This window comes from Apteryx rowi, unplaced genomic scaffold, assembly GCF_003343035.1.
Source record: "Apteryx rowi isolate R43461 unplaced genomic scaffold, aptRow1 scaffold_0, whole genome shotgun sequence".
NCBI lineage: Eukaryota > Metazoa > Chordata > Aves > Apterygiformes > Apterygidae > Apteryx > Apteryx rowi.
Window position 1 is genome coordinate 12,426,504 of NW_020447195.1, and position 22,721 is coordinate 12,449,224.

The following is a 22,721-nucleotide window of genomic DNA, read 5'->3' on the forward strand; positions in this document are numbered from 1 at the left end:
CGCTCCCTGCACCGGCCCTGGGGTCTCTCCTCGGCACCGTGGGGCCGCCCCAAGCCCGGCCGCAGCACGGTGCCGCAGGGGGCAGCTGGCACGCTGCAGGTGACATCCCCTGCACCAGCAGGAGGGAGCCTGCTCTAATCACCAGCATAACCAGAAAAAACGGGACAGGAGCGGGCTGACAGAGCCGAGGGGAGGCAAACGCAGCTGCAAGGCGAAGCCCAGGTTGAAGCGGCCTCAAGCACAGCAGCTGCTCCCTGAAGCAGGCGACTGCAGAGCCGGCGCCCGGCAGGAGCCCCTGGGCCCGGTGCGGCTCCGCAGGCACCAGTGCCGACCCTGCGGCTCCGCAGGCACCGGGCACCGTGCTCTGGGCTCCGCGCGGAGCAGGGCTCTGCAGAGCGAGCCACAACAAGGCAGGGAACAGAAGTGAAAAGCTTGTTTCCCTCTGCACAGAAAGCTCTTAACGAAATCAAAGCACTTCAAATGCTCTGAATCAAGTGACAAAAACAATTTAGACAACAAAAGGCTCCCGGACTGCTCTTCCCTTCCTGAACTGGGCTCACTGAACAGATCTATTTAAATGATAATTTGTGGGGGGAAACCCCCTCCGAGCTCTCTTGAATTAGATTTTCTCTTTCTTAAATTAATGCGTAGTGCTTTAACGGAGATTGGTATTAGGAGATTATGATGGCGACCACGGCTCCTTCGGGCTCTCCAGCCCAGCCATGCTGGCGCTGAGGAGCCCCCGACGAGAGGCAGCAAACGAGGCGCACACCCGCCCCGCTCCTCAGCCGCACCGCGGTCCCTCTGCGGCAGCAGGGTGTCCACCGATGCGGCGCCGCCTGCAGCGCGCCACTCACTGGCGCACGCCCTGCGTGGAAGCCCAGCCTGGCACGCACCCTGTGCCCCGCTCCGGGCTTCAGCCAGGGCAGCTAGGACTCCTCGCCCTCCTCCTCGCCCTTGCGCCCTTGAGCGTAGAGCGTGGCCAGCTGCCGGAAACGTGGCCCCCAGCCCCCCAGGTAGGAGAAGTCCTGCTCCGAGCCGCTGGACCAGGTGTTGATGGAGCTGAGGGAGGGGACGGGGGAGTCCGAGCCCTCGAAGGCGTAGGTCTGGAAGGAGTCGTAGGGCGGCACTGAGATGTCCTCATCCGCCTGCTCCACCTTCTTGCAGATATAGTCCCTGAAGAGGGAGAAGTCCAGGTCTGGCTTCTGCACCCACTGCGGGAGCACGTGGAGCTCGGAGGCCAGGTGTCCGCTCAGGCCCCCGTCTCTTGGACCCCCTCCGCCATCACCGCCTTTGATCTCGCTGAAGTCGTAAAGGCTGCGCAGGGCTGACATGTCATAGGCCTCTGTGTCCTGCTCGCCACCCCCTTCGTCGTTGTATTTGATGACATTGTCCCTCATGTCCTCGTCATCCTCGGATGTCAGGTGGCTTTTGTGGTGTCGCTTCAACGTAAGGATCAGAAGGACCAGCACTGGGAAGGGAAGAGACAGTCAGCAGACAGGGTGATGGGCTCATGCAAGCTGCTCTCAGAGGCGCAAGGACAGCCCGTGTTCAGGGCCAGGCACAGAGGCAAAGTCGCCTCTGGCACGGGCAGCCCAGGCGGCCGGCACCACCAGGTGAGGGGACCAGCACTGCCAGCCGGTTCATATCAGCCAGGCTCATTGAGTAGCAGCTGTGTTGTGTCACTGGGTGGGAGAGAGATGGGCCTGGGCTCCAGTGCAGACCAGGAGCTTCCTTTCCATGCAGCATGACCACAGAGACAGGAGGGGCAGATGGATGAACGCACGGCTGGACAGACAAACGGCTGGATTCTGTAGAAGATGAATAGGAAAGGGGGTGCATGAATCACAGCAGCAGCCAAATGTTGGGAGCATGATTGTGGAGCAGATGGCACAGAGCCTGAGCAATGAGCCACAGATGTGTCCTGGATCATCATCCATTCATCCCATCACCTTTAGAGCACCGATGTGCACTTTATTCGTTTGGGCAATTAGGCAGAAATTTGTTTGCACTGCGTTGGAAAATGAAACCAGTGTAAAGTGCACCCTGTGGGAAAGGGTTTTCTAAACGGAGACACAGCAGGAGACGAGGAGCAGAGACGTGCCAAGGAGAAGAAAGACTTCAGCGAACAACACGCTGGCTTCCACAGATGTCCTGACAGCCCTCAGGAGCCAGCTGCGAGCCCGCACTGATGCCAGAGGGCTTTCAGCAGCAGCATCCATCAGCTGCACAGTGCTAAAACTGCACGCACTGCAGCACCCACCCACTCCAGGCCCTCTCCCCTCTCCACATGCAAGCAAGCCCACGCTTCCCCCGCACCTTCAGCCCCAGCACACGCTGGTGCAAACCTGTCGTGGCAGCCGGCAGCATCCCCAGGGCATGGAGAGCTTCCCTGCACAGGGCTAGCCTGTCCCCAGCAGCCCGTTTGCATGCTCCCAGCAGACCCCTGGGCACATTTCCACAACCTACCCTTGCAGGCGCTAAAACAGCCCCGCTTCTTATTCATACACACTCTAACCTTGACCCTCACAGGCCTCTGAGATAAGAGCACCACTGCATGACTGCCTGCCCCACATCTGCCACCCTTGGCCACTGCCTCCCAGCCCCTGGGACACACACACATCCCTCACCTGCAGTGAGGCACACTGCTGCAAACACACCATCACTCTGCCCACAAGCAGCTCTCAGCCTCCTGCCCGTGGAAGGCCAGGAGCAACCACCAGCTCTCCCTCCTCCATGAGGGAAGCCCATCTACCCACTACAGGGGGAACTGTCCTGCTTCAGATGCGTCACTGAGCCCAGCCCACTGGGGTCTTGGCTTGGGAAAAACATGGAAATACCCCCAACAGCCAGATCCCAACTGCACCCTGCGGCTGGGGTCGGGTTTGCTGCCCCACGCTCTGCAGAGAGTTCCTGGCAAGGCATCAGGTGGCCAAGGGGCCTCTACCAAGCCCAAAGCAACTACCTCCACTCATGTGCATGACTGGGGATGAAGGGAGGAGACAGGGACGAGATGGGGGAAGAGGAGGGCGGCAGGCAGGCACTCACCAATCAGAATAAGGATGCAGACCAGCAGAGCAATGAGTGCGCCAGGGCTCAGCGTGGCAGACATGACGTAGGCTGTGCTGTTGCAGGACTGGATGGCCCCGCTGCTGTCGCAGCCGCACACGTGGATGGTCAGAGTCCCCGTGCTGCTGAGGGCCGGGGGGCCGCTGTCCACCACCAGGATGGGCAGCAAATACACATCCTGCTCTTGGCGATTGAAGCCCACTCTTTGCGTGTGCACTGCGGCCGTGTTGTCTGCAGGGAGCAAGCAAACCCACAGCAAAGTCACTCCTGGGGACAGCAAGCAGGACTAAGCCACCTCAGCCCTGCTCCCAGGACATGGCATGCCCGAGCTCCTCCACGCCGGACACATCACTCCCAGGCGCTGGAGGCTGCTACTGCTGGTGCTGCGGCTGCTCTACAGCCTCTGCTGCCAACGCACAGCTCCAGTGACTGCCAGCTTGCCAGGCAGGGAGCGTGGACCAGGCCTGCCCTCCCCACTCAGCGGGAGCAGAGCCAGGGTGTCGCGCCGCTGTCCCTTGTGGCCGGCTGGCTCCGCTCCGCACCATGCCATGCCATGAATGCCGCACCACGCCACCTCGCAGGGCTCCTCGCGGCCAGCCCTGTGGTCCCACTGGCTGGGGCACAGCGACGCTCGCCATGGGGCAACTGCACACGGGGCCTGAAACCTGCCGGCAAAACGCAGCGGGAGCAGAAGGGAGAAAGAAAACAAACCTCCTAGAAAACTCTCTGAGTAGTGCAGAGCAGGCATCGGGATGGAGAGCAGCCACAAAGCGCAGACCTCCCCAACGGAGCTGCTCAGCTGGGCGGGCTGGGGTCCGCCGACGGGGCTGAGCCGGCAGGAGCTGTCACTGCCCCAACCCAGGCGCCGAGGTGAGGGACCACCTGCTCTGGGTCCCTCCTACTGCCCGAAGAGCCGGCAGAGCTCCCTGTGGGCTCCCAGCCGAGCCGAGCCAGCTGTGCTCCAGCTCCGTGCAGATCCCGCTGCTGCAGGGGCACAGCCCGCGCAGCTGAACCCACCACGGACYGTGAACACAGCCACGCTGCAGACCCACTGCAGCCAGGGCGAACCCAAGCAGCAGCGCAGCGGCAGGAAGGGGCTGGAAGCCAGCCCCACTCCCTGCCCACGGGGGAAGGAAAAAGCTGGAGCAGCGGCTGAACAGTCACAGCCAGATGTCAGAGCCATTGCTGGCTGTCTGCAGCCTTTATCTAATAAAACGCGGATCGGTTGCTCGCAGCAAGGTGCTGCTGTCTGCAGACACCCTCCTCATCCCACCCAATCCATGCTGGCCTGGCTCCTTTCCGTATCAATCAGCTCTTCGATCAGCAAAGCCAGCTATTCCAGTTCTGGCTATGGGGCCGCCTGCTTCCGCAGCACTCAGCACACGGACCCGGCGCTGCACAGGATGCAGAGGATGCAGGCACAGTGGGACAGGACATGAGCCAGGAGGGGAGCAGGAGGGCAGGTGCCTGCGGAGCGGCAGGACGGGAAGATCAATGGCCAGCGGGGAAGCATGGCCAACCTCAGATGCGGAGCAGACCTGCGCGTGCAGTGCTGCCACGAAGGTGCACATGGCGCCAGTCCAGCGTGCTCCAGCGCTGAGCAGGGCCAGGTCCAGCTGCGAGTGATGGAGACCGACCGTCCGCACCCAAAGGGGAGGCAGCAGCGCATGACTTGTGCCCAGAGCAAGCATCAGCTGTCCCAGGGCTGAACACCAGGTTGTTGCTTCCTGTCATCAGGTCTCCGGATGCTGCCTCTGTCCACCCATTTTCTGCACTGCCAGGACACGACCGTGTTGTGGGCCAGAGCAGAGCCTTTGGCACCTCAGCTGGGGAGAGCTGGGATTTTAACACGAAGGAGAGAGGAGGATGCCTCCCTTCCAGTTCAGCTGAGAGCACAGGTTGTGCCCTGAGGAGCTCGTGCTCCAGCGCAGCAAAGAGGCCAGGACACCAGGTAAGGGAGCGTGCACAAGGCTACGCCAGCATTCGGAGGCTGCCCTGAGCCCCACACAGCCAACATTCAAACCTCAGTCTTGCTCACGCATGCAGAGCTGTGCTGCAGGTCACAGAAAATCTCCTCCTGTAGATGTAGCATCTTATAACCATTAAGGGAATTTTCCGGGCCACCTCACTCATCCCTGCTCACAGCAGCAGACCTCAGGCAGGCAACAGCCTCAAGAGCACGGATCAGAAGGCAGCAGTAGGGCAAGTGCTTGTAAGAATCAATCCAGGGACGTTTTGCCTCAGAAGAGATATTGCATCTAAACAGAGCAGCATGCCTGCAAGGCCACAGCTCCCAGCACTGACCCACACGCCCCAAGACGGGTGTGACGGGGGCAGCAGCATTGCCAGACTGCGGAGGGCACTGCAGAGAGCAGTGTTTCTGCACCCCTGCAAGCGCTGCCCGGTGTCTCTGTACACGCAGCAGGGACTGTGGGCAGCCCCCGAGTCCCGCAGGATATCCGTCGCTGGGGCTGAGCCCCTCGGGGCAGTGCGCAGAGGCCCGTGGCAGAGCACACAGGGAGCGCTGGCCCCGGAGCAGTGGGGAGGCTGGAGCCAGGGCAGCTGCCTGTCAGCAGTGGAACCTGCTGGGAAGCTGCCTGTTCCCTACCATGGAGGAGCTAGAAAAAAGAAATGTTTATTGTTATGCTAATCACCTGCACAAAGGTAACAAGATCTCATTTGGTGCTGCTGCCTCAGCTTGCTGCAACGTAGTGGGGAGATATAAATAAAATTAATAGCACCATCTCAGCAAGAGGCCAGGACTAACTCCTCACTAGCCCAGCTGAGCGTGACCCTCGGGCACCTGGATCCAGCGGAGATGCAGCCCCAGGACAAGCGGGTCACAGCAGCTCCCCACGGCCAAGCGAGGCCCCAGCCCTCGGCCAGGATCGCCTCCTGCCCTGTACATCACACAAGCCAAGCAGCCAGCCTGGGACCGCACGTCCAGCCCTGCTGGAGGATCCCGCACATGCTGCCAGCCCCCTCCCGACCCAGCTCCGGCTGCCGATCTTCCTTGGGCTCTGTTTCCGTGCTCGGGAGCTGTTCCAGCCTCTCAGGTATTTAGCTCCATGTAAATGTGCACATAGCACCTGCACCTCGCACTTCTGGAGTGCAGCAGAACGCTGCAACTCCCTTTCTGCTTGCAGCCAGCTCCAGCTCCTTTTGGAGAGGAAGACCTGCCACAAGGCACGCTGACTTCAGTGTCGAGTATTTTTAGAAACAGTCTCTAGAAACGGAGGGGAAATACTACGTGCAAGTCGCAGAGAGGCAGCCACTAACCTCAGCTCGGATACTGACGGCGCTGCTCAGACAGCGTGTTGCACCGCTGAGCCCCCTCGCCTCCCAGCAAGGAGAGGAGGAAGATTTCCATTGCTGATGCCACGAAGTCAAAATAAAGCAGCCAATATTTAAACAAAAGCAGCAGCATGACAGACAGCTCTGAGAAACCTCAGCCCAGGAAGGGGCTGAGATCTTGCTCTGTTACTCAAAATTCAGTGCTAGAGAGAGAGACAGAAATCACAAGTACAAAACACTATTTCAAACATTGTAAAACACTTTCTTGAACAAGGTGATGTCAACACTTCCTGCAGGAAGAGCAGCAACAGCAAATTCACATCTACACCAAAACCACTGCTCACCAGCGCTGGATAGCCAGCACAAGTCTCGCAGACACCAGCTCTGCATGTCCCCAGGCCTGGAGCCGCCTCCCCACAGCCCCCCCACCGTGTCCTCACACCCCCCCCCCCCGGGCACTCTGGACAACCCAGTTTCCCTCTCTGGCGTTTACACCCCTGCTACTTGCAAACTTTTCCTGTGTTCCCTTCTGGGCCACACACACAAGTCTGGAAAAAACAGTGCTGCTGCCATGCCCTGCTGTCTGTTTGAACATAGACGGGAAGTAAATTTTGCCCAGATCTGGGAAAATATATCCTGGAAAGTGTATTCAAAGCAATTGCTTACAGACCAATGTAATTTCTCCCGGTACAGTTGTTTCTTTACGTGTGGCCGACCTGAGGCACCTCCTTCCAGGCTCTGTGTCTTGAGGCAGTTTCGTTAGCACCAGCAGACTCAGAGTCGTTGCAAAGACAAGCCAGGAGGGCCCTAGCCCTACAGCCTCTCTTGTTCCTTCCTCGGTAGCAGCTTTCTGCTAAGTCCAATTTTGGGGCCACGGAGCTGAGAGCAGTGTTTCCCATGAGGTGGCATGGAAATTGCAGCAGATGTTGAAATCAGCTTGTTGATCCACAGCTTTTCTGCATGGAGGAGTTTGGACCTCTTCCATACTTATGTGTTTTCCTGTGCAGTCTGTGTGAGGCCACGCTTTGAGCTACCATCACACCACTCTGAAGGTTGTAATGCATTTGCTCTGCAGCCCACAAGCCAAGTCATTTACTGTCAATGCCGCCTTGCTAGACAAGCTGACATTTTATATTCCTCCACAGATTTCCTGTGCCTCTCCCTGACCACGCAGTGATTTTATCCCGTGTCACATCATATCATTTCATGCAAAGGACAGGAAAAAACATCTGTCTCCTCAAGGAGCAATTCACAAGGCAAGATAGAAACCAACAGGAGTCAAGTGTGCAGGGACCAGTCAACATCACTGTAAGAGGAAAGTTTAGGAATACAATATACTCTGGTGGTAACTAGGAATAATAAAATAATTAAGTCTCTCAGACTCCCTCACTCTCCAAAGAGGCTCTTGGTAGCTTCAAAGACAGAGCTAATAAATCCTTCTCATAACTCAATCTCAAACAGCACTAGGAAAGCAGAAGGGAGCAATCTACCTCCAGTCTGGATTTTGATATCCCAGCCCGCTCCTGTACTCCCAGGGCCACAGTGAGCATCTCCCTTTGCCGGCTCCAGCAGCTGCTCTGCAGCTCTGGACGCACCGGCTCATTAGCACATGGCTCTGGGCCGGGCCTGCAGCCACATTGCTGCCAGAGCTGCTCGCTGCCACGAAGGTCTCCCTGACAGGACAGACCTCCCTCCCCAGCCCCGCGGCAGGGGCAGCCAGCAAGAGAGGAATTTGGGTCTTCCCCTTTTGCCTGTATCTCACCCCACGTTCTCTGGGTGCCAGGCCACGGTGCTGCTGCTGCTTTTGCCTCTTGCTCAGTCCCCGGGGAGATCCAGTGCTCCATTTCGCCCCACGGCAGATCAGCATCTGCACTGCTCACGTGGAGGACGGCATCCCTGCGGCGGCTGGAGGAGGCTTCCTCTCTCCTCAGGCATGCCTCAAATCCTCATGTTCTGCATTCGATTGCTCAGATTTTTCACCCATTACATGCTCTTAATGAGACCTGTGGAGAGTTCAGACATCTGCCTCCCTAGCCCTTGAGCTCTGGAGTCAGTAGCATCCATGTGTCGCTACATATTATTCACCAACCCTTCCAGGTTGCAGGGCTTAGTTTCTTTCTACCATCCCTTCCAATGCAATTAGGATTTCTTGGAGAACATGATTTCAGACTTTAATTACCTTTGATACTTCTTTAATCATTTTCCTCAGGCCAGAAAGACCCAGAAAAGGGGGAGTTAGGAGCCACAGGATGGTGATACGCTTTTGGAAAGGTACCAGTTGGAACTGGGCGAGGTCAACTTTCTCCACTCTATCTCTTCCTTTAGACACTTCATTTGCTGGGTATCTTCCTTCTGGATCTGGTCCGTTGCTATAACGCATGACTTTTTATTCCTTGTCTGATGAATTAAGGTGCTTGAGCACTCCCTCAGACAGAGCAGGAGAAAAGGAGGAAAGATGCAGGTAGAAAATGGCACTGCCTCTAAAAGCCTGACTCCTGCAAACTGCTTCAGCTATAATTCAGCTAATGAGAAGTCTCCTGCAGAGTCACCTTTCACTCTTACGTGTCTGACCTGGAGCGTGAGAGCCGAGGCAGCTCTTGGCAGCCACGGAGCACTGCATGCCACAGGGAATCGGGAGATGACGAGCGAAGCTGCAGGTCCTTGCAAGGATCATCTCACTCTCTGCACAACTCTGACCACAGCAGGGCCTGGCCCAGCAAGGCTTGGCTAAGGGGCAGCATCAGGATCCCAGGCTCAGCAGACCTGCTCTGTGACTGCTGACGTATGCCCACGTACTTAGCAAATGCTCCACCAGGTCTTCGTTGGATGGACAGGCTGCGCCATCGCCAAGGACGGTCCCCAAAACCCTCCCATGCTGCCAATAAGGACCCCAAGAGCAGCCTAGGTGGCTTTGGGCATCCTCTTCTGCCCTCACATGCTGTCCCGGCTGGCTCTGCTCCATGTGTGCTACAGGGCTGTTAATTTTAAAATTTAACCAACTCTACCTCCGGGTCCTTCTGCTTTTTCTGATATCCTGAAGGGGCCTGTTTCTGTCCGCGAGGAGCCTGGCTGAGCAGGCACCCTCTCTAGCAGACATGGTGCCCAGCGAGCGCAGACAAGCCTCTCTGCAGTGGCCTAGCAGCAACACACTGGTGGCCATGGCCCCCTCGCTTCCTGTCCACTGGCCACGCCGCGGCTCGGTTGCTCTTGTCCAGCCTGGCAAACCGCAGAGTCAGAGGACGGCAAGCGCTCCCGAGAGGACGCGGTCCCTGTCGCACTGAGGACGCACTGCCCTGCTGAGGCACTTTCTGCTGCCTTGCAGGAACCAGAGAAGTAGGTGCAAAGGAAAAAAGAAGAAGGATTTAAGCGGGAGCTTAGCGAATCCATCTGTGCTGACATCCATCAGTGTCACTCCTTGGCTGCAAAAGCAATATTTATAAATCACGTTTCAAAACTGGCTACAAATTTGTACAAAGAAACAGATGGGCTGGTGGTAGCAGTTTGTCACCACTGATATTTATATGGAGAAGGAGAGAGAAGTGCAAGAGGGGCAAACAACGAGAGGGAGGAAAGGGGCGGACAGAGAGTATGCAGCAAGGAATGAGCGAGAGCAGGGGGCGAAGGCGAGTGCTGCCAGGACATGTGATGCGCTGGGGAAGTCAGGGGGAAAGAAAAAAAAAAATCAAAGGGAGATGACACTAAAGCATGCTGTTGCAGCAGAGGTGAGGGGTGCCTCCATCTGCATAGGCAGCCTCCTCCCCTTGCTACTGCAGATGGCATTGCTCGGCATTTAGGAGGGTCTACAAACACCCAGGGAATAACCCTGCAGCAACAGCATTTGTTTTACCCAGAGCAGAAGGCGGGAGGTGATACCAGCTTTTACTCATTTTATTCAGTGTTGCACCACACTCAGTGCTGGTGGGATCATTTAGCGCGGAGGATTACTGTGCGTGCGTGCACACGGGGAGCCTTGTCCCAGGCGGGGGGCAGTGGCTTGGGGAGATGGCAGCGCGCGAGCCCCAGTCCTGCATCCTCTGCAGCGCCTGCGCTCGGGTGCCTGCGACGGACCCCAGCGGGCACAAGCAGGGGGGGCAATTCCCAAACACCGCCAGGCGGCGAAGCAGCCGCACCAAGACCCCCAGCCCAGCCCAGTCCCTTGGGCCAGGCAGCCGGAGCAGCCCTGATCCCCATGGGACCACAAAGGGGCTGGCTCCGAGCAGGGACCAGCCCTTGTCCTGCGGGGGATCGGGAAGGCCAGGTCCCCACAGATGCCGGGGTAGCTCTGTGCTCACGCAGGTTCTCGTAAGGCCCCTCAGAGAAAGGGAAGGAAGTTAATCACTGGGCACGGTGCAAAATCTTGCAAGGATTAAAGCATGCTTACAGGATAAGCAGCAAAGGTCTCGTGAACAGCTGCCCCACGGGTGCGGGGGAGAAACTCGGGTCAGGGACAACTGCACTTTTCAGGGCACAAAGTAACGTCAGTCTTTCTACAATTACACCTGAGGCTTTTCGCTGCAAGCCCCATTTTGACTATCCCTAATGACGCTGAGTGCAATCTGAAAAAGCAGGAGCTTATATCAGCAGAGGGTTCCTCTGATAAGCTCAAAACAACCTAAATCAGACTTTTGACAGATGAAGCTGCAAAACCGAGACAAAAATCTGGTCTCAAAACAAAAACAAAAATAAAAACAAAAAAGCATTTCAATTTGGTCTGCTGGCTTCAGACCAGGTTGGCCCCTTGGCTGGAGGAGATCCCCTATCTGCAAGAGTCCCTGTTGTACATGCCGCTGAAACACCAGAAACACCCTCAGAAACACCAGCCAGGAAGAGGAAGCAGGCTGATAACCACCCTTCCGAGCTGTCACCGCCAGGCAAGCACAGCCTGACCTCGTAGTGCTCGAAGCCAGATAAAAGCAGCCGGGGCCCAGCAGCCAGCAAAATCCATGTTGTGCCCACCGGCCGCAGCCGCTGGCCAGCACGGGAGCCGGAGCCAGCACAGCCCCATGGCTTGAAGCGCCCCAAGCAGCCTGCACGGCCCGGGAGCGGGTGGCCCTGCCTGGCCCCATCCGCCAAGTACACAGCTGGGCACACGGAAGCTGTGGAAACCACGCTTCCAAACACTCAATAGAGAAGTCAGCTCTGCCCTCGTGCCCCGGAACAACCTGCCTGGCCCTGACCGTGGCCACGAGATGCTGCCGGGACCTTCCAGCCGCCGCGGGATGAGGCTCGGCGCGGGTCCGGGGGCCAAGCTGCCGTGAGGTGGGCATGGGCTGCCCAGGAGGGACTACGCTCTGGGATGCACTCTGGAGAAGGACGAAGCAAAGCGCTCAGAACAGGAGAGTGTTTGTCTGCAAACCTACATCATCTTGCCCACAAGCAGGTTAGAGACTTCACGTCACCAAAGCACCCAGAGCCCTGCAAACGCTGAAGGCGGTGCCAGGCGAGCCCTGGAGCTGTCCGCAGCGGAGCTGGCGGAGCCTCCGTGAGGCAATCCTGCCGTCAGCTGGCCAGCCCCACCATGCCAGGGTGCCGCGTCACTCGCCCGTGTGCCCGGAGGAAGCAGGGGAGCGGTACAGCTCCCAGGAGACGCTTCTTCCTGCACGGCAGGGAGCCCATGCATCCCATCCCACCAGGCAGACACCTGAACCGCTTGCTTTCCTGAGGGATAACAACAAGTGCAGGCTCCTCGCCAAGGCAGAGGTTGGTCAAATGGAGCTGCTGGACACGCCGCGGGCCTGCGGCAGAGGCCTTCTGCTCTCCCAGCAGCACCAGCCCGTCATCGGCAGTGCCGCAGCTCTTCCCTCAGCCCCGCAGAGGCGGCTAGCGGCGCTCCCTGGCACAGAGCGAGACACCGAGGGTGGGCAAGCTGTTGGTGCCTTATGTGCCCAAAAGCAAGCGCAAGGGAAGGGGAGGCCTCGGCTCGAGGAAACCCTGATAAGCCTCTCTTTCAGGCAGAAGGTGCCTCCTGGTGCACATGGGGCTCATGCAAGAGCGTGGACATGTCCTTAGCCCAGGAAGGGGAGAAGGGAGAAAGCACACGTCTCGCCACGAGGGACGGCACGGGCAGCCGCGGCACCGGCCCGTCCTGGTGCCCGCAGGCCCCTGAGCTCATCCCCGCCACCGCGGCGAGGCCGGGCAGGAGGAGGGCCGGGGTCCGACCATGGCATCACACGGCCCTGTCATCCCCCGCCCCGGTGGTCCCGCAGGCTGCACAGCCGGGGAGGGCAGGACTCACCCTTGATGTCCAGCAGGGAAAAGTGGTGGTTGTGGGTGGCTTCAGGTGCCAGGGTGAAGTAGAAGTGGTGGCCGCTCTGGGGCTCGTCACGGTCCACGACACTGATGGTCTGGATGAGCTGCGGGGAGAACGTGGCGGTGAGGAGCAGCGCTGCCGCCCGGCCCCAGCCCTGCGGCAGGTCCATCCCCAGGGGGTCACCAGCCTGCGTCCTGGCCTGGAGCAGCCGTAAGGGCCTGGGAGCAGCCCTCAGCCGGCGGCAGCTGCGGGAGGCAGCCTGCGGCCCCGCACTGAGGGCTGGGATGGAGGCCCAGCTCCGCCATCGGTGCCGTGCGATCTGCACAGAGCTGGAGGAGCCGGCACCGCACACTACCTGGCCCGGCTTGGCGTCCTCGCACACGGCGGCTTCGTAGGGGGTGGCGAGCTCAGGCGGGTTGTCATTCACATCCAGGATCCGGATGCAGAGAGAGGCTCTTGACACCTGCGAGTGATTATCTGAAACAGAAAAACAGCAACGCCTCAGCGGGAGGCGCCATCTGCTACCAGCCGGGCGCAAACGCCCCTCGCTCTGCCCGTCCGGAGAGCTCCCACGGCTGTGCTGGGGCTCCCACGGCCTCGCTGCCCGCTTTTCCCGGTAGAGAAGCCCAGTGCTGGGCTGTGCACCAGGGGCCCCCGAGCCGCCGCTGTCGGCTCGCCCTTGCTGCGGGAAGGCTGAGCAGCCCAGAGCAAATCCCTGCAGCAGGAGGTGGCACCGAGCACCCTGGCTGCAGCCTGGCCTGGCCAGACTGCACTGCACCACGGAGGAGGGACGAGCTGCCTCCTGCCACGGGCACCTGCGCAGAGAAACAGGGACCGGTCGTGTCCACCCGCATCCTGGCCCTTGCACCCAGGGACTGGCAAAGGGATCTGCGAGAGCAGTGAAACACCGCAGCAGAGCCCAGCGTGGACTAGCCGGTACCGATGCGGAGCAACGGCGTTAACAAAACCCACCACGCGCTTCACCCTCTACCTCATCCATCTGTTCCTGGCTTGGATATTCACTGTCAGGGGTGCAAGGCTCCACACGCTACACACCAAAAGAGCTGCATGCATTTCTATCAGCAGCTTCAACCGAGCGCGGTGCCCTCCTGGCGCAATGGGATCTGCAATGGCCCACTTCCCCCTGTGTGCTCCTGTCCATGCCTCCGGCAGGCCGCAGGCTGGACACCAGCCAGGCTTGTGCCCCATCGCGCCCCGGGGAGCAGGGGGAGCCCCCCAGCGGGGCCGGGGCTGCCCCGCGCTGCCCCAGCCCCTCAACACACCTCCAGCAGCTCCACGCACCCGGCGGGGACCGTGCCGTTGTTCGGAGCTCCTGCTCGCCCCGCTGCCGTTCTGCTCCACAGTGCACACCTCAGAGCTACATCGAGCCCTCTTTATAACACTACAAATCACCCCAGAGGGCCTGATGGTTCCTGAAGCGCCTCCTCGTATGCTTCCAGAAACAAGGAATCCCCGGTACGCCGGCTCCTCTCGCTGCCTGCTTGTTTATGAAATTAATGCTGGCCTGCGCGCCGGGGCAGAAGGCCCTGGGGAGCGGGATTGAGCGCTGCTCCGCAATTAGCCAGGAACAGCAGCCCCCGCCCCGGCAGCCCCACTCCCRCAGTATCGCTCCCTCGCCCAGACCAGCTGCGCTGGTGATTAGATGGCTGGTTTTGGGGGAGGGAGCAGAAGTCGTGACTAAAAGCCTGGAACGACGCGTTATTTTAGAAAGCACGTTGGTGCAGCAAAATAAACAGCAATTGCTTCGGCGAGTGAGGAAGCCGGAGGCGGCGGGGCGGGAAGGAGGCGGGAGCGGGGGGGGCCGAGAGGAGCCTGCCGGGGAGCGCAGGAGCCGGAGCAAGGAGGACTCGATGCCAGCGGGCAGAAGGGCAACAGCAGCCCATTACCTCCCAGCCTGGGTCACCTGGCAGGGAGACAGAGCCCACACACACAGCACTGAAGCAAGTCAGCAGGGCCCCACAGACGCTGCAGAGAGACAGATGAGAAGAGGCAGCCAGGGGGAGGAGGAAGAGACCTGGGGAAGATGTAACTCGAGACCATCTCCTCGTCCCACCTCCAGCCACAAGGAGCGTTTCCTCCCAAGCGTTTCTGCCCCAGCATCCCCGATCTCCACGGCAGCTCTCCTCAGCCAACACCTTTCACAGCCTCGTTGGGATGGACATGACCAGCACGAGACAACGGCCAGAGCCAGGCATGACTGCATGTCCCCCTCCCACCGCAGCAGCAGGCGGGGGTTACCCACATGCCAAGACCCGCTTTCCATGGCCAGCATTGACCCTCTCTGCCAGGGCCGCCACGAGCAGCCCGGCCCCTTAAGCGCACATCGGAGCACAGCTGTCCTTTCCACAAGAACCCTGTCATGAGACTATCTCCTCCTGCCCTTCCAGAACTGCTGCAGCCCGAGGCTCCCGCTTACTCCCGGCTCAGTGACAGGGTTAAAATATGATGTCTCCAGGAGCATCGAGGTTAGAAATGCAACCACCGCAGCTCCGGCAACTCTTCCCGTGAGGCACACGGAGGCTTCTTTTTATTTCAGCTGTATCGTGCATGTTTGAAGGCTCCTCAAATGCATTCTTTATAAGCTTTCCTCTTCCTTTGAGCCCAGTACCTGAATTCATGGGTGGAAAATATGAAAAATATTTGGGTGTTTTTGAAAGAAAAATTTCCAAAACATCTCTGAAATATTTTCTGTAACCTGAGTGGCACAAACTGAATTTACAATGGTCAGGAGAGCAATTAAGATTTTGTTGGAGCACATCCATGAGGAAGTGCACGACTCACTTAACAGCAAAGCAAACTTCATATCAGTAAGTCCAAAAAGCTCCGACACAGCTTCATCTTTGTGAACCGTCACTATGTGAGCAGATGCACATGCCCCTGCATCCGTTCCTGCACACGCTCGTGTGCTCCGGCACATGGAAGCAAATGCTCCACCGGAAAACAGCAGCCTGGGCAGGTGACCACTTCGAGCACACACAAAGCAGAGTTACAGCCTCAGGGGGAGGCTGCAGAAAACAGAAGTAGCACCCAGCCAGGGTGCCAGACTGAGTGCAATTAGTTTAAAAGAAAAGAGGATAAAAAAAAGAAAAAAGAAGAGGGCATCTTCTTCCATTGCAGCATCTCTCCTTGGTATTCCAGCTCAGCTGACTGACATGCAAATTAGTTTAATTATTTCTTCTTCTAAAATAAATTATATTTTGCAGTGGCTGCAATATGTTGTGTCAGGCAAAATTACATTCAATATTTTTAAACTAATTGATGTCAGCCTTGAGAAAACCTGATTGACAGGAGCGAGGAAACTAGGCTGCTACCTAAACGGTTTCGTAAATTAAAATTAAACATGCCGTTTTTCTGCATTTCCTCCAGGAGTTAGCATGCTATTAATCTGCAAAGACTGAGGAAAGAGACATGGAAAACACAGAGAACAAGGGGAGATGCTGGAAGCAGACCGGCGGGTGCAGGAGCGCCAGCCCGGGTGGAATTGCTGCAGCACCCTGGAGCCTGAGGGGACAATGGAGGTCGGCCGCATCGCATCCGCACTGTGGCACCTCTGCTTCCCTCGGCCACGAGCTGGAGGTGAGCCGAGCCGAGCCAGGCCCAAGCTGCCCGGTGCCAGGAGCTGCACGGAGCGGGGACAGCTGCCCCAACCTGCCCTGGAGCAGGAGAAAGCCGAGGTGCCGTGTGCCACCCCGGCCCCATGCATGGCGACACCACAGCTGGGATGCAAATACGCTGGCTGAATCTTCAGCTGCGTTCCTGCGGATTCTGTCTTAATTCAGTTAACCGTGAAAGCAATCAGAACAGGACAACCTTCCTGGCTTAAGCATTCCGATGCAAGATTGCAGCACTTTGCCCTCTCCAGTTTCCTGCAGAGCAGACTGCCAGCTGGCATGATAAAACACAGCACTTTTACACCAGAACCTCTACTGCGAGGCTCCGGATCCGACCGCCGCTGGAGCACAGGTGCCCTTTGCACCGCTACCCGCGCGCTCAGGCAAGTCCCAGCAGCAGCGTCACGTGCAGAAAGCGGCTCCGCAGCTTCCCCGGGGTCTGAGGATTAACCAGCAGACGGTGGGTTGCTGTATTTCATGGCTGCAGCACCTCGGGAAGGATGGCTCACCCCCATTGCATTGGGTGCAGCCTACAGTCCAGCGTCTTTGCATCAAGACCAAATCGGCACAATACTGAATTCAGAATTATTACATTAGTACAGCAGCCAGAAGAGCCCAGGGCGGAACTTTAATCCGCACTATCTCAGCAAATTGGGAGAACAAAATGCAGATTAGAAGACCGGGCTGGACGACTGCTTCCCAGCACTTGCACAATGGCTGTGAAACGCGGTGGATTTTGTGCACATCAACACAGCTGCCTGGCTGCAAAGCAGAGCAGGGATGGCACGGACAAAGCCAGAGCGCGCCAGAGGTACGGCTTGTCGGACACGGGCAGCTGCGTCAGGGCCAGAGCTGCAAACGCGGCTCCAAGCTGAGGGGAAGTGAGGTGGGAGCAGTGGTTAAGCCAAATAACGTATAAATGGCTCTCACCTCTCCTGAGTCCTGCCCGAACTCAGCAGCAGGAAAGTCATTAAATTGCATCCAAACACAATGCTCTGATTAAAGCCAGTCTCCAGCAGGAAGATTTATCATCTCAATTACCAGCAGTGGACACAGCAGTCAAGGCCTCATCATTTTACATGAGCAAAGAGGAAAACAGGAAGAGAATCACTAATATTAGCCTAAGGAAGGTAAACAGCTTACAAGAGAGATGAAGATTTATCTCTGGAAACGCTTGGCCTGGTCCCAGTCCAGATTTGCTGAACAGTCCAAGTTTCCTGCTGGCTGCGTATTTACAGGGCCAAATATTCTGCTCATCACTAGTGGGCAGAGGCAGCTCATGCTGGAATGTGCCTGTTTTGCCAACGGGAGACCCAGCACACAGCCCCAGCCAGCGGCCTTCCGGCTGCTTTTCTTATTGCTCCTCAGATGCAGATATACCCCGTTATCTGCCGTAGCTGGGACGCACACCCCAGGACAGTCCGCGCTGCAGCAGCGCCCTGCTCCCAGCACAGGGCTCTCTCACCGCACGGGACAGCTCAACCCTAAGCACGTGGGCTGCTTGCGGGAACAGGCACTGTCAGCTGCCAGCCTTCCCCCGCTCCCCTTCGCAGGGCACTGGTGACAGCAAAGGGCAAGGGGAGCTCGAGGGGACGGCAAGAGGCCGGACCCCGGCATGGCGTGCTCCGCGCAGGTGCCGGCGCTGCAGAAACGGAGCGAGCGTGCTTCCCACCACCCCGAGGAGCTCCAGAGCCAGGGCCCTAAGGCAGCTGGTAGGCTTCGTCTGACCTCTGCAAGATTTGCATCTCACTGGGAAAAGAGGACGAATATTTTCTGCTGGAGCCATTCATGTTCTCCCCCAGCGGCAAGCAGGTCCGGCCACGCACTGGAGCAGCAAGCACGGCCAGACGCTGCAGCTCCCCTCAGCACCAGGCACCCCACAGCGCTGCAGCCCCCAGGACCACACGATCCGGCTGGCCGCACTGCACGGAGGCTCCCGGCCGCTCCGTGTGGGCAGAGCCCTGTCCGTCCGTCACCGCGCAGCACCTGCACAGCGTGACATCTGTCACGCGCCCCACACTGAAACCCCTCTATCACTTTGAAGGCCTTACCTTTACAACTGCCCTTTCCACCAGAGTATTCAGACATAAATTGTACTTTAAATTCAATATCAGTCATTAATATTTCATGATTACAAAACGTTAAGGATAATGTCACTGGGAGGAATGTCTGGGCAGTTAAAATGGATGAGTCAGAGCTCGCTGATGGGAGAAGTCGGAATACTAAAGAATCTCCCCAGCTTTTGAAGTGATCCAACCTGACAGGCTTCCCTGCTGGAGGGGAACCGCAGCATTTACTGACTTGCTCTGAAATCTTAGCTGTTGTGTATAAATATTTTCCTTCTGATTCTTGTCACCTCACGTTTGCTCTGGATGCCATGCTGTGCCGTAACATCACGGCTCCCCTCCCTGCGTGGCTGCGGCCAGCAGCACCTGCCGGCACTGGAGCCCTCCGGGACATGCCACAGCTCCGCAGCACACTCCCATGGCACCAGGGCCAGCAGGACCTGCCCAGCCGGCGCACAGGTCACCTGAGCCACCAGACATGAAACACCACCGCGGAGTCCAGCTTCAGCAAAAACCACAGAGTCGGAGACATCTGAGCCTTGGGCAGCGCTCGTCCAGCCACAACCTCCTCCTGCTCCTTTCCTGCGGTGGCGAGCGAGAGCACGGCACCGATAGTCAGGCATTTGCACCCCGAGATGTGTCCTGCTGGGCTGCTGCAGCAACTGGTCCTTCAGCCAGAAGGACACAGTAGGAGCTGAGCGCTGGACCCCAGGTCAAGCTTCATGATGTGGCTTCCTAAATATGGATGGCATCTTCTTATTAAATAACAAAAACAAAAAGGAACCAGAAAGCCCCAGGAGCCTCCCAGAGTGAAGCCTAGCAGACTCCTGCCCACAGCATCTGCAGGGGGACAAGTCTTGGCAGGCATCCACGAGTAATTGGAAGGTGCTTTGCAGCCAAGGCAGCCCCCCGGCACCAGCGGGCACAGGGCAGCAGAGCGCAGCAGCTCCCGATGGCCCTGGCAGCTCCTGCATGAGACAGGTGGAAAAATCTGAAGAACACAGCAGGTCTTTCTGCTTCCCAACATCTTGCCTAGGATTAAGTCCCTCTCCGTCCCAAGACTCGGAAAAAGGAAGAATGTGCAGGGAACCCAAGTGCTCGCGGGGGCCCAAGGAGCCCGATCCACTGTTGTGCACGGGCATCTGCACAGCCCTGCGTGCCGGGCCCAGGTGTTGCACATGCTCCACAGAGGGAGCGGGATGGCCGGCACAGTCTTGCCGGCTTCCAACCCGCAGCTGAAAGCCTGTGGAGAATCAAAGCCTTCCCCTTGCTATTGTTTTCTTTTCACTCCCAAAGAGGAGTTTATTCAAAGCTCCTGCGAGCAGCAAGACCCAGGTTTGTTCTTTTCTTTCTTCAGCTGAAGTAGGAAAGAGAAGCAGAGCTTCTGCCAGAAAGCCACTCTGCTGAGCCTTCTCTGCAGAGTGTCACGTGGAGGGAGATAAACCGACACCACTCGCACCACCACAGAGCCATTCCTGTTCCCTCCCTGCTCTCCTGGCCGGACATCAGCGCATTTGGCAGTTCCTGTAAAGAAAAGCTAAAGAGTCTCGCAGCCATACGGGATGGAAGAGGCCATCCCCAGGGTTGTGGTGGGAGGCTCAGAAAGCAGCTGGTTTCAGAAGAGGATGGAGCAGCTTGCACCTGGCTCCCCAGCTGCAGGGCTTGTCCTGGTCAGGCCAAGCACCGTGGCTGGAGCCACTGGCAGGCAGCGGTGCCGGCTGTGCTGCCGCTGCGGCCACCCCCAGCCTCACAAGCACTCTGCCCTTCCGCGTAGCAGGACCGAGCACGCACCCTGCCAGGAGGGCCGGAGGCAGAGAGGACAGGCTGAAACACCAGCCGCCTCTGGGCTCCCTTGCGTGGGTCTGCGGCCATCTCGGCCCAAGCGAGGACGCAGCAAGCGCAGCACTTACATGACTGCATGAGCTCCTATCCCCTTGCCATCTCTTTCCAGCGTGGGAGGGCAGTTTCTCCAGCCTTGTTTCCCCCATGGCGGTGGGCGGCAGGCGCAGGGCAGCCGCAGCCCCAAGCAGCGGGACAGGAGCACTCCAGGGCGCATCCCCAGCGCCTGCACCCTCCCGCCCGCCCTCCCTTTGCCCTGGCATCTGGTCACATCCCCACAGCAGAAAACGACAAACTTGCTCCGTCCTCAGCAGCGAGAGCTGGCGAGGAACGGTGTCCGAGGCATCTAGAGCTGCATCCCGGTCTGCAGAAACAGCCTGGAAATCCCAACCGCCATTCGTGTGGTGAGGCTCCCAGGAGAGGGGGCGTGTGGCACAGTGCAGGGCAGACCCACTGCGGCACGTGGCTGAGCCCGCGGGGACACGCGAACGCGGCATGCGGGAGCCCCTGGAGCAGCTCGCCTGGGGCAGATGCAGCGAGTGAGCAGCGCAGGGATGACTGGCAGAGCTGGCACACAGATTACACAAATTTGATTAGTGTTCAAAGATATTATTCGACCATACACCCTTATTAATGCTCGAGTCAGGAAGAGTATTTTTAGGTTGTCTAGGGAGTTGTTAGACTCATTGCTGCTGCGATTTTTTCTTGCTTTAGTGCTAATTAACATTTGCATCTTGGTCACCTCTGCAGTGAATGCGCTCGTATTCCCCCTGCTGCCCCACCTGTGGTCCAGCTTAGACCATCTGCTCACACCACGTTCCCCCCTCACCTGCTTCCATCGCCAGGACAGTGATGTTGTGCCACCCAGCCGTCTCCCGATCCAGGACCTTCCCCGTCACAATGGCACCCGTGTTGGCATCGATGTCGAAGATCCTCTCCACGTCCGTGCTGCGGTCGATGGCATATCTGAGCAACAGGCAAAAGAGGAAGCTGTGAACGAGCAGACGTGCCAAGCCCAACCTCGCCAGCGCCCCATAGGGTAGAGGGATCCAGCACAACGCAACTTCACTTTTTTTCTGCAGCCAGATGTATGAAGGGCCTGTTTCTACCAGGCTGCAAGCCCAGAGCCCTCAGGTTAAATTAAGGTGTGGTTTTTGGTGCATGAGGTGGGACCAAGTGCAACTGTGGACGAGGGGGAAATACCCGCTCCAATGGGAACCTCACGCTCCAGGTATGTGGGAGACTTCGCACACAGCTCACCCCTCCCTCAGCTGGCCCAACACTACCCCAAACCGCCTGCTCACCATGCACCCCACGCACGGCCCACATCTTCCCATGGCCACCTCCGGAGAGCACGGCTGCCACATTTGCCCAGGAGGGCAACGGCACAACCCTCGAGAAGAGTCAGACACACTGGGTTAGCCCTGACCCCACGCAATCAGCCCCCATGGCATGCACTGCATTTCCGACAATCACACCCAGTAAAGCAGGCTGACATTAAATCACGGCACAATTAGACTGCGTGCTCCTTAGAGGCAGGGACCACAAGGGAAGCCCAGTCCAGCTGAGGCCCCGAGCACAGCCGTAACACAAATAACAAACACCACCGCCGCGATCAGAATTGGAAATCCAGAAGGTCTACAAATCACAAACAATACAGCATAATGTTATTGTGTACAGCATCTTTCATATGCGCCGCATCCCAGAGCGCTTTACAGAATTAAATAATACAAGACAGCAAAGAGTACAAAGGATGAATTACTGAAAGGAAGACTGCGCATAAATTAATGCCTTCAGTCACATGGACAACACCCCAAGGAAGATAAATACAGAGACAAAACAAGCCAGAGAGTCAATGAGACAGGACAGCGCTGGAAGGCCACGTCAGACAGGAGCAGAGCGGGACAGACTCCAGGCCAGGAGGATGGCCAGGATGGCGGGAGCCCTCATGCCCAGCCCAGCCCGGCTTGGCCGTGGTCTGAGCCCATCACTGGCACAGCAAGCAGCCCTGGAGGCCAGACCGCCCGCGGAACACAAGGACAGCCGCTCCACGTGGGAATCAACAGCCTCCGCGACCCCTTTCCCGTCTGGGAGAGGAGCCACTGCTGCTGCTGCCTCCTGCAGGCACCTACCCACCAGCTGCACATCACCTGCCCTTGATGGGTACACGCCAGTGGTGAACAAACACCCATGTAAAGAGCAGCATATGCTACCAGACTGCATTCCCTAGCTCTCTCCCTGTCAGAGACCAAAAGGATAGGAGAGGAAATACAATGGCACTTACTCGTAGTTAAAGGGAAAATGTTCAAAAATCACTATCTAAATGGCACCTGCACACATGCACAAACTAGCACACTTGCACCTGTGGCTGGCCTCCTCACCTCCTTGCACTGAGAGGGGACAGGACTCTGCCACCCACAGCCAGATGCAAGCCAGGAGTCCCTGGACCAAGTGCCAGGGACTTCTGAGTCCTCCTTCACTTTCTGCCCAAGCTCCCAACTGGAACCGTGCCTCTGCAACAGCTCCAGCAGGGACAGCGACACTGTCTTGGCAGGTACCGCAACTGCTCAT

The 22,721-nt window shown here is 58.0% G+C and overlaps 1 protein-coding gene across 1 annotated transcript in view; it reads right to left on the bottom strand.

The window, feature by feature from the left end:
* Positions 1–929: 929 nt before the first annotated feature.
* Positions 930–22,721, bottom strand: part of CDH22 (cadherin 22) — a 56,584-nt gene continuing 34,792 nt past the window's right edge. The window contains exons 7-11 of the mRNA XM_026084604.1: positions 20,980–21,116; positions 12,969–13,090; positions 12,599–12,716; positions 3,049–3,300; positions 930–1,471 (exon numbers count right to left, since the gene is read on the bottom strand). Coding sequence (XP_025940389.1) covers positions 930–1,471; positions 3,049–3,300; positions 12,599–12,716; positions 12,969–13,090; positions 20,980–21,116 — 1,171 coding nt within the window. The remainder of the gene's footprint in view (positions 1,472–3,048; positions 3,301–12,598; positions 12,717–12,968; positions 13,091–20,979; positions 21,117–22,721) is intronic.